This window comes from Musca vetustissima, unplaced genomic scaffold (assembly GCF_032173495.1).
Source record: "Musca vetustissima isolate MV318-11 ecotype Yass unplaced genomic scaffold, APGP_CSIRO_Mvet_v1 utg16475, whole genome shotgun sequence".
In the NCBI taxonomy this organism is placed as follows: domain Eukaryota; kingdom Metazoa; phylum Arthropoda; class Insecta; order Diptera; family Muscidae; genus Musca; species Musca vetustissima.
Window position 1 is genome coordinate 189,085 of NW_026879763.1, and position 12,779 is coordinate 201,863.

The 12,779-nt window shown below is 34.2% G+C and overlaps 1 protein-coding gene across 1 annotated transcript; it reads right to left on the minus strand.

The window, feature by feature from the left end:
* Positions 1-897: 897 nt before the first annotated feature.
* LOC133324889 (protein takeout-like) lies at positions 898-4,166 on the minus strand. The gene is made up of 4 exons (XM_061533715.1): positions 4,084-4,166; positions 3,648-3,885; positions 1,275-1,408; positions 898-1,210 (listed from the first exon to the last, which is right to left on the minus strand). The coding sequence occupies exons 1-4, from the start codon at positions 4,160-4,162 to the stop codon at positions 909-911; spliced, it is 753 nt and encodes a 250-aa protein (XP_061389699.1). The 5' UTR covers positions 4,163-4,166; the 3' UTR covers positions 898-908.
* Positions 4,167-12,779: the final 8,613 nt, after the last annotated feature.

A 12,779-nucleotide genomic window follows, 5' to 3' on the forward strand; every position in this document is an offset into this window, starting at 1 on the left:
ATATTTTTTAATAGACTAACAAGGCGTGGATTTTTTAAAGAATATTTTTTCATAGACTAACAAGGCGTGGATTTTTTAAAGAATATTTTTTCATAGACTAACAAGGCGTGGATTTTTTAAAGAATATTTTTTCATAGACTAACAAGGCGTGGATTTTTTAAAGAATATTTTTTCATAGACTAACAAGGCGTGGATTTTTTAAAGAATATTTTTTCATAGACTAACAAGTCGTGGATTTTTTAAAGAATATTTTTTCATAGACTAACAAGTAGACTAACAAGGCGTGGATTTTTTAAAGAATATTTTTTTCATAGACAAAAAGGGCATGGATATTTTAAAGAATATTTTTTTCATAGACTAACAAGGCGTGGATTTTTTAAACAATATTTTTTCAACAACCTTACAAGGCATGGATTTTTTAAAGAATATTTTTTCAACAACCTTACAAGACATGGATTTTTTAAAGAATATTTTTTCATTGATTTTTTAAAGAATATTTTTTCAACAACCTTACAAGACATGGATTTTTTAAAGAATATTTTTTCAACAACCTTACAAGGCATGGCTTTTTTAAAGGATATTTTTTAAAAGACAATGTTTTGCATATAATCATTTTATTTATTTACATTTTATAAAAAAAATAGTAATTATATTTTATTTGTTTACTAACTTAAAGACAATTTTAATCATTATACATTGGCATATCACGTATGCCCAGTTGTTTTTTTTTTTGAATATTTAGAAAAAATATATTATATAATACATATGAAAATAATAAAGCTATAATCACAATGACCAATTAGGACCAAACAGACTACAAATAAAAATAATTTCCGCACAACATTTACCAAAAAATTGTTAAATTTTGTTAATTTTTTAATTTGCTTCTTCTTCGTAAGTGTGTATTTTTACACGGGGAACAATTCATTGTATGTGAAATTTTCAATAATTTTACGTGATATAGCTAAGAATTTCTTCTCTAAAGCCCGTTCAATGGGTCCAATCAGCTCATTTGTAAATACTTCGAAATTTTGATTGATGGTATCGTTGACAACATCACCCAAGGCCTTGTCACCATTGAAGAGATTCTCCAGACGGATACGTCCCTTGCCGGTGCGAATTTTCACTTCCAAATTATTGATTTGTAGATATTCTTCACCATTCACTACCTTGACATCGAAAAGGATTTTCACAAAGGCATAAAAGTTGGCTAAATTAAAAAAAAAGATTTTTTTTATAATTTCAGAATTTTAAATTTGAGGCTCCAAACATACTGAAATTGCCGGTAAAAGGTCCATTGCCTCGCAGTGGTAGTGTTAAAATTTGACCATTGATGTCGTAATTGCCTTCTCCCTGCAAACGTGGTAGATTTATTTCGAAATCGTAGCGCATGCCATTATTGGAGTTTCTGGAATAAGAAAAATAATTCAAGGCGTAAATTTCTGTTCTGAATTTATAAAAAATATTTTTTGAGATACTAAGATGCCAATATTTTTTCAAAGAATACCAAGTCCTGGATTAAAAATTTTTTTTTTTTTGAAAGAATACAAAGGAGTGGATTTTTAAAAAGTATTTTTTAAAAAATATATAAAGTCGTGGATTTCTTAAAAATTCTGTTTTTCAACGAATACCAATGCGTCTTTTAAAAAATACTTTTTTTCAAAGAATACCAAGGCGTGGTTTTTTTGAAATATATTTTTTCAGAGGATTTTTAAAAATATTATTTTTTCAAAGAATAGCAAAACGTGGATGTACTGCTTTTTTAAAAAAAAATATTTTTTTCAAAGAATAGCAAGGCGTGGATGCACTGATTTAAAAAAATATATTTTTTCAAAGAATAGCAATTCGTGGAGACACTGATTTTTTCAAAAAATATTTTTCCAAAGAATACCAGGGCGTGATTTTTTAGAATTTATTTTTTTCAGGGAATACCAAGGCGTGGATTTTTTAAAAAATATTTTTTCGAAGAATAGCAAGGCGTGGATGCACTGCTTTTTTTAAAAAAAAATATTTTTTCAAAGAATACCTAGGCATGGATGCACTGATTTTTAAAAAAAATATTTTTCAAAGAATACCTAGGCGTGGATGCACTGATTTTTAAAAAAGAAATATTTTTTAAAGAATACCTAGGCGTAGATGCACTGATTTAAAAAAAACCAGTAAGGAAAGTAGTAAAGTCCGACGGGGCCGACTATATGATACCCTTCACCACTATGGGTATATTAAACAGGACTATTAACATGAAATTGGATGAAATAAAATATGTGATATTTATCTAAATGTGAATCTACCTAGATCAATCCATAAATTACGTAAATCGACTTCAAACAAATATAAATAGGTCATCCGTTGGGCTAAGTCTGTACTTCTACAAAACGCAACTACGTAATTCTATGCTCAATTTTGTACGTTGTGCAAAATTTGATGTCAATTTGACTAACATGAGCACTTTGATGCCCAATTTACTTGAAATCGGGGGAAAATATATATGGAAGCTCTATACAAATATTAAGCGATTTCAAACAAACTTGTCCCAGGTTAGGTTATACTAATTTCAGAACGTTTTGTTCCTATCAGCCTATTGGTTCCTTGGTGCGTCAATTACTTAAAATCAATATATAATAAAAGGGAGCTATATCTAAATCTGGACCGATTTTCACGAAACAAGGCAGACATCACTCTAGGCTCAATTCAAATTTTATGCAAATCGAAAGATATAGAGGGACTTTGGTGCCCCATTTACCTTAAATCGGACGAAAATATATATGGGAGCTATATCTAAATCTGAACCGATTTTTCCCAATTTCAATAGGGTTCGTCCTTGGGCCAAAGAAGTGACTTGTGCCAAATTTTATCCAAATCGGATTATAAATGCGACCTGTACTTTGTTTACAATTTAACATCTACAGACGGACAGACGGACGGACGGACGGACATGCATAAATCGACTCAGAAAGTGATTCTATGCATATTCTCAAAAGGAACCATGTGTCTATCTCGTTTCCTTTTGCCTGTTACAAACATATGCACAAAGACATAATACCCTGTACCACAGAGTGGTGAAGGGTATAATAATTTTCAACCTATGGTGGAGATTATAAAAAGTTTGTCCCGCCAGAACTTAATGACTTTTTACTTGTTCAGTTATTAGATCTCCATAATGATGGTGGCCGACTGTTAAATATTAAGATCTGATAGGTTTAGATATTATTATCAATCGGATTATATTCGATACTTAATAATCTTCATATGAAATGAGGGTCATGGCGGGTTATTTGGGATACAATCTGTATTTTGTTTTTGCAAAATAGTCAGGCTGAATTCCAGGCGTGGATGCACTGATTTTTTTAAAAAAATATTTTTAAAAGAATACCTAGCCGTGCGACAAAATTAAATGTAAATATTTTTTCAACAAATATCATTGCGAAGAATTTTTTTAAAATCAGTATAGTGTGTGGGGGTCATAACAAGGCATGCATTTTTTAAGGATTGATTTGTCGACAACTATAAATTGAGGACTTTTAGAAAAACATTTTTTAAATCGCTGACTTTTATTTTTTTTAAATCGTGGACTTTTAATAGTTTTTTTTAAATCGTAGACATATAAAAAATCTTGGATATTTTAAAAATATTTCTATGTGGCTTACTTCAGTTTCTTAATTTCAAAATTCGATGCTCCATAGATGTTCAAATCTTTCGCCTTAACATTAATACCCGCACTGCCACCTTCCAAGATATTGAGATCACCGATGAAAAGCGGCTCCATGGCGGGGACATTCAATTCTTTGATACCATCCTTGAGGTAGGGTCGCATATCGTGAACAGTATTCTTAATACATTCGTTTATCTTTGGATCATTGCGAGAGCAAACCTTAATGTAGTCAGCTGGAGGAAGGAAATGAAACAACAACAAAATTCAAATAAAAAAACAATAATTATGATGTTAGCTCTTCGAAAAAATTAAAATGTGAATTTTTTCTCAAAAACAACTCGGTCTAAAAATTACTGCCTACTAATATCAGTTTTCACTGTAGACGTTTTTTTTAATTACGATGTTTATAATTCTATATTATTAAAACTTACGCATTGTGACACCACAAATAGTTGTCGTCATTTGAGCAATGATCAGAAACAATGCAACGGTTGCTAGTGTTGACTTCATCTTGACTTAGTGTTGAGGAGTGGCGTTTCGTGTGACTATAATTAAAAAAAAATGGTTGTAAAATATAGAATTATTATCTTAATTATTTTTTATCGATTAGATTTTCATCACTCTTTATAAAGTGTTAATTTGAAATGGGCAACAAACTTCTATTCAAATTAATGTCAGATTATTACTATCATCCATTTATCGGTTTAATGGGAAAACGAACGAACGAACACTGGCAGTCATTAAATTTAATTACTTTTGTTTCATTTCTATTCACAATTGTAGTAGAACACTGAATTGATCTTGCAAAACACTTCCCAGTACAATAAACGTGATAAGCATGCGAATTTTCCCATCAACACTTTCTTTAATTGTTTTCTTTTGTTGGTTTTGGTTTACTGAATTGTTGGAATTTGATTTACTGAATTTTTTGATTTTGTGCCAATTTTTATATTCACTTCCTTTCTAATAGAGGAGAATTATAATTTATTTATACTGAATATTTATTATTAATAATAAGCATATAATTTATATGAGGAATTTGTTGCAAAACAAAAGACTTAAGAAACAAACTTTTCTACCGAAAGTGAAAGGGAGGTATCAAGAAAATTTACTCCACAAACATAATAAAGTTTCGAAGATATTGAAGTAGGCTACAATCCATATTTTATGCCAATAATATTATGTTACACATTTCATAGCCACCGCGAAGCAAGTTCAAGACTAATTAGGTAAAGTTCGAAACTGGCACAACTATGACATTCTAAATACTGAATACCAACAAACTAACGGAGACAATAGTCAAAAAGTTGCCCTCTTCGATAGAGGAAATCTGCCTTTGAAATATCCTGGATCCGTTGACTTTACAATAGAGCACTCAGCGAAGAATAAACGTAGGGTCTTTGGCGCACCATTACATAAAATCAGATGAAAATATATTTTTTTTTCATCCTCGAGCGGAATGCATTCAAAAATGCCTTAAATCTCCTGGATGTTTATATGTAATAAGTTCTTTAGGCTCTGAGAAAATAAAATACAAAATGACAAAGACTCAGGTTGGAAAACTGGGCTAGAAACGTCAACGTAGCGAAAATAAGTGTGACCATTATACGGGCTCTATTAAATAACAAGGATCTGTATTGGTATAGGAAATTCAAAATTGCGGTCACATCGGTGGGAAATTCGGTTAAAGCTTTCAAAATACCGAAAATATGGCGGATACTATGCCGAAAACGAATGTATATTGGATTTTTTTAAAGCTTAGGTTGGGAAATTCGTCTAAAACTTTCAAAATACCAAAAATGGACGGGGCCTTTATAGGTCTATGTAAAAATGTGGATCTATATTGAAAGATGTTGCAAAGATGTTTATACCTCTCCGAAAACCCGATCGTTACAAGCGATATTAAATATATGGCACACATTTTTTATTCGTAATTTTTGGATTTCGTGATGTCGTTATAAATAATTTTGACTGTACTTTGATTGGAAAATGCTGCCAAAAAAGGTTAACATACCGAAAATTGCCTTGGATTACGTATAGGAGCTATGTCAAAACGTAGAGCGATTCTTCTGCGCTTAAAACCTTCATAATACCTAAAATGTCGTGGTACAATTATAAACATGGACCTATATTGCTATTTTTCAGCATAAATGTATAGCCTGATATTGGATTTATAAATATTGAAAATTTTGACCGTCTGTGGGGGAGGTACCAGAAGGAGTGGACCAATAGATTCCATCTTCAAACTTGATGTAAGTTTGATAAAGGTAAGAGCTTGTGCAAAGTTTGGTTCAAATCATTTCATTCGCTTGATTTTGGATTTATAAATATTGAAATTATTGTGGAAATATCGGTCTACTCCTTCTGGTAACCCCCTTAGAAGGAGTGGACCGTTATTTCCCATCTTCGAACTTAAACTAAGTTTGGGAGAAATATCAAGATGTGCAAGGTTTGGATGAAATCGATTATTCCCTTCAAGAGTTATCGAAATTTTCTGAAACGGAATTGGTCCAAAGAAACACGTGGTCTAAAACCAATATTTCGAGGAGGCACATTCACACCGTATCAAAGTGTATATACCCTCATTAGCCATAAGGCAACATGATTTCCTGGAGTTTTTAATTTAAATATTAGTTGATCAGATGACATTCTACATAGAAAATTTGTAATGTTCGACTTATCATTGTGGCGTTTAGAGCGACCAGAAAGCCAGACAAAAAGAAATTTTTCAGCTCTCTAGTGCGGTAATGGTAATACTTCAGGAGTAAACACAAAAGTCTGGATCGATAACTATAACTTTCACATCTAAGCACAATAAAATTGGTATCAATTGAAAGATCAGTAATTCCTCTTGGATATACCAACAACTTCTACGGTATATGTTCTTCAGGTGTAAATATATGCGCCAGGGAATGTAAATTTTGTCGTTCACACAAAAAATCTTCGCCCATTTGACCCACTAAATATCCGATCTCCATCAAAACGATCATGCGTATCCTTTGGCTAAATCCTCTTCGCATGTAAAATTTCGCGGCGCTCGGTTCCTCTAGATCGACAAAAAACCACTTCATACCCTAAATATTAACGGATGATGGGTGCCACAACAAGACCTCATTCATCGTGACGATTCGTCTATAACTGTGGCCTATATCGTGCCGGACACACATGTCTAGATCGACTCAGCTCGTCGAGATATGACAATCGGTATACTAAAAGGAGGGTCTAGCACCAATATTTCGCGAAATTACAAACTCTTGGGCCATGTATATTTTGCGTAATTTAATTTGACTCATAAAAGGCGAATATTTTCCAAAAAGTGCATACGATTTTAACGCGCATCTGATTTCGGTGTACACCCTTAAAAATACATTCATCTATACCTATTTCAATGCGTAACATCAGGAACCGTGGATGTAGTAACGCACACTATATTTGTAATGAATTGGATACCGCTCGCTTGTGGCTAAATATTTTGAAGTTCTGTTTTCACAAAAGTTAAAAATCCATATCAGGTCATATATTGAAGATCGAATGATCCACAGAGACAGCAATTATATCCGCGATATTTCAGAAACATTTTCCCTAATTTAGTGTTTCTAGCAGGCCAGTTCCCACCGATCGAGTAGGAGGAAAAGTCGAATGAAAACAGTATAATTTGGTTGTCCGTTATGATACCAGGGATCTTTGTAAATGTTTATACCCTACACAACTATGTTGGCAGGGTATTATAGCTTTGTACAGTACCAAGAGTTTGTAACGCCGCGAAATATTGGTCCTAGATCCACCTTTAAATATACCGATCGTCATATCTCGACTAGCTGAGTCGATCTAGACATGTGTGTCCGTCCGTCTGTCCATTATAATTTGTAAACACGATACAGCCCACAGTTATGGACCAATCTTCACGAAATTTTGCATGTAGGATGGGTTCTGTCCAATGAAGACCCCTATTGTTTATGGTAAAGATGGGTTAATATTTAGGGGATGAAATGGACAAAATACTTAATTTTTGTCGGTTTTTCTGGTCGCTCCAGAGGCCGTAATTATGATCCAAACATCGCGAATTTTTACATGGAGAAGGGGATTGGGCCAAAGAATAAGTATGTCAGTTTTGATAAAGATTGGTTAATATTTAGCGGGTCAAATGGACCCCAACTTTTGTGTGAGAAAATACAAATTTTGTATTCTATGGCGTATATATTTGCCCCTGAAGGACATTGACCCGAGAAGTTGATAGTATGTTCAAGAGGAGTGGTTGACATTTAAATTGACACCAATTATATGGTCGTATGTTATATGGTCGTATGTACTCAGATGTGGGAGTTACACTTAAATATTTACAGGTGCTTACGTACTGAGATATTTTTGGTACCACACTAGAGGGCGGAAATATAGCGCAGATTGCTTTGGAAATTTCCATGAGATTCCAGTTGTGGTCAAGGACAACGCCTATAATTTACGGTGATGATCAGATAATAATATTGGGATGAAGTGGACTGAAAACATATTTTTTTCAAGTTGATCTATAAGCCACAATTGAAAGCCGAACATCACAAAACAACCAATTGTGAAGGGAAACTGGACAAGTAATTACAAGGACTGTACTGAATATTAATAATATTTGCAAAATTTGCCAGTGTAAGGAAGAGGTTCTATTGACCTCTAATCGGGCAAGGGAGTGCAAATATCACGAAATATTGGAATAAACATCTGCAAAGAAATAGAATTCCGTGGTACTTGTGTAGGCTATCCTATGGTTGGCCCCGTCCGACTATACTGCTCCGCTCACTATTTTTTTTTTAATTTCTTAAAATCGAATTCTTCAATCACTTCAGTCGTCAACAAAATTATGACGAAGAAATCTTCGACATCGTCGTCGTCACACTTTGTTAACTTTGTCAATAATGTTTCAATAGTCCTCGATAAATGTCGATAACGACATGGGGAATACAAATTTGCAAAATACGACTCTCTACGACGTCGTTTTGTGTCGACGACAACATACGGAATAGGGGCGTATATTTCATATAAAAGCCAGTAAGGAAAGTAGTAAAATCGGACGGGCCGACTATATGATACCCTTCACCACTTTGGGTATATTCAACAGATTAATCCTAATAGACGTCGCATTTTTAAAGGACCAGTAAAATGAAATTGGATCAATAAACATATCATTCTGCAATCGATACTAAATTTTTCATTTGTTCAGATAGAGAAGCTATATCTAAATCTGAACCGATTTCAGGAAACTTAATACACATCATTCTAGACCTAGTTCATTACGCTGTGCCAAATATCGTGCAAACCGAATGATATTAAGGGACTTTGGTACACCATTTACCTTAAATCGGACGGAAATATATATGGGAGCTATATCTAAGTCTTAATCGATTTTCAGGAAACTTAACACACATCATTCTAGACCTAATTCATTACGCTGTGCCAAATTTCGTGCAAATCGAGAGACCATTTTATTAAATCGGACGAAAATATATATGGGAGCTATATCTAAATCTGGACCGATTTTCAGGAAAATTAACACACATCATTCTAGACCTAGTTCATTACGCTGTACCAAATTTCGTGCAAATCGAAAGATACATAGGGAGTTTGGTGCACCAAATACATTAAATCGGACGAAAATATATATGAGAGCTATATCTAAATCTGAACCGATTTTCAGGAAACTTAACACACATCATTCTAGACCTAATTCATTACGCTGTGCCAAATTTCGTGCAAAATTTGGTGTGCCAAATTTGGTGCACCATTTATGTTAAATCGGACGGAAATAAATCTGAACCGATTTTTCCCAATTTCAATGAGGTTTGTCCTTGGGCCAAATAAGTTACCTATGCCAAATTTCATCTAAATCGGATCATATATGCGACCTGTACATTGTTCACAAAATACATGGACGGACAGACCGACATGCGTACATCGACACAGAAAGTGGTTCTATGCATATTCTCAAAAGGAACCATGTGTCTATCTCGTTTCCTTTTACCTGTTAGAAACATATGCACAAAGACATAATACCCTATACCACAATGTGGTGAAGGGTATAATAAATTCCTAAGATATTAAGAAATGAAGAAGTAGGCCGAAAGAATACACATTCGCAATCAATTAAAGTTTTGACAGAAATATTACTATGTTAAACGTTTGAAACAAATCACATACTCATATATGATTTGAAAATTTTTAACCATTCCTCTTTTTATAATGATAAGTAAGTTTCCACAAATTGTTTTTCAACCAGTTGGATTGAACCCATACACTTCATCTTTAATCTATGTTTGAAATAAATATTACAATATAACAAGTTTGATTAAAATGTGTACCGGCTACCCATAAAGGACTAAATCAACTACTAAATGTCCTAATAGTCCAAGGACACATGGTGTCTAAAACCAAAAATTAGTTGAGGCACATTTTTACTGCAACCACAATATTTCACTATTGAATAAGACAAACTATTAAATTTCCTCAAAAATATTGTGTTTAGCACAATATTATCCTTTTGGTTTAGTAAATCGAATATGCTTTTGCATAAATTCAGGATATATCCGTTATATACCATTTTTCATATACAAGTTATTCACTTCACTAATTTCAGTACATTATTTATACTTTTTATTTTTATTTATATAAATGTAATTATTTTTTATTAATTTTAAATAATCAATATTAAGTTTTTTTTTTCAAATCTTAATTTCATATATTTCATTTAACAAACAACATTCATTTCCACTTCACTCACTTTAATAAAATGTAATCCTTGAAAACAATTTTAATTGTATGCCGAAAGTTATTTAATTTTGTTATCCTTGAGCCAAAAAGTAGTTTTTTTCTTTTTATTTTTTTATTAATTCAAAGTTGTTTCTTGTCCGTAGATCGAAATCACATCGAAAGCCGAAGTTGTTAAAACGATAGAATAGAATACCGTAACGAACTGCAATGTAACGCAGAATTTCAAATCAATTTATAGAATTTTCCAAACCATTCGTTCTAAGTGATGTTGTACGTTCGGGCAATTGTAGTTGTGCAGCTGCAGTAGCGAATGAACAGTAGCCGTAATGTGTGGTGGCAGCAAGTTAGTAGTAGCAGCAACAGCTTCCAACTAATAGGTATTAATGGTGGGCCACCCAATTGGAAATGTTTGCGAAGTGTAATAAAATGTTGAACGATTTTTGTAGTATTTATGTAGTTTTCAGAAGTGGTGCGTATGCGCCATCCAACGAGAAGTGTTTATGAATGCTTAATTTTGTATCCATTTTTTAAAAACAAAAAAATTCAGGCGCCCAACATGGTATTAGCACTTTAAAAGTAGTCAAATTTTTTCCTAGTAATGAACGCCGAACTATTCAAGACTGGTGGTCAGATGCTGGTCAGGAGCATGCACCAGCAGACTAGTGCAATTTGGCTAGAGGAATGCATGCCCAATGATTGGAACCTCATGCCCAATGATCAGAACCAAAAACGGAGACAAGACGATATGTGCCAACTATAGAGGAATTAGCCTTCTTCCCATCGCATTTAAAGAGCTATTCAGTGTGTTGTGTGAACGATTGAAGCCAATGGTCAATGCGGCTTCAGACCTGACACCATCATTGACCAGATTTTCACTCTGCGCCAAATCCTAGAGAAGACCCACGAAAAACATATCGGCACTTACCACCTACTCGTCGACTATAATGTCGCATTCGACAGCCCTATCCGTTCAGAGTTGTTTAAAGACATATCTGCGTTCGGCATTCCTGCAAAATTAAACGGCTATGGCACCAAGTCAACAGCTAAAGTCGGAAAGGACCTATTGGAGCCCTTCGATACCGAACGAGGATTCAATAAAGATGACAGTTTGTCGTATGATCTTTTTAGCATCCTGCTGGAAAAGGTCATACGAGACTCAAATGTTAACAGAAATGACACTCTGTACACCAAACAACACATGCTACTCGCCTACGCCGATGATATCGATATAATGGGTCGAGCATTGCGAGCGGTAACAGCCACCTTTGAACAAGTTGAGAAGGAGTGTGCCAAAGTGGATCTGGTAATAAATGGCGGGTTAGACTAATCTGATGGTATCAACGCACAAGACGCCCGAGTCTACGGGCCAACTGTGGAACTTGAGAACTACAGCTTCGAGGTAGTTAAAAATTTTATATACCTTGGTACCGCCATAAATAAAACGAATGACATCAGTTTTGAAATTCGGAGAAGGATAGTATTGGCCGACAGTTGCTACTATGATACTGATGCCACCTGATACTACCCGTGCTGTTATATGGATTTGAAGCACGGGTACTTGCGCAAGCAGACGAGGCAGATATCCGAAAGATTTACAGGTCGATAGTGAATATCGGCGTCGAATTTACTACGACCTTTAAAATCTATACGCGGACATCGATATAGTAAGTCGTATCGAGCTGCAGCGACTACGGTGGCTAGGTCTTGTTGTGCGACTGAATGTGAATGCCCCAGCTCAAAAGGCTTATAAAAGCGAACCTACAGATGATTCCCGTAGAAGCGGAAGTCCACGAATTAGATGGAAAGACCAAGTAGAAGAGAACATCTTGGAACGTGGTCTTTCAAATTGGAGGAGATGCGCAAAAGACCGACGCGCTTGGAAATCTTTTTTAAGCTTGGCTTATCTAACAACCGTTCTGTAACAAGCCAGCTAGTATGTAAGTAAGATGAACGCAATGAAAAGAGTCCAGATTATCAGATTTGAGTATCTTCTTGCTAAGATTGCATTCACATTTTGGACTAAATAAAACAATACCTAAATAGGTGGATGAACGAATTCTGGAAGGACATTAATTGGAGCCCAACACAACTGCTTCTTAGGACAATGTCATAAAAAATAAAAAAAATTGTCGCAATTAGTATGGGATCGATGTCATGAAAAAAATGTAATAGGATTTTAAAAAAACCATCCCGATAACAAGTCTAGGCTATTATAGATCGCCAAATCATGAACCAGGACAAACAACCAGGAGATTGGGTCATTGCACGCATACTTTGGCGTTCAACATTTTTGTTATACATAATTTAGAGTTCGTATCTATACTTTGCAATCAAATTGCCAAAAAATTTGTCAACTGGGGTAACTCATCTGCTG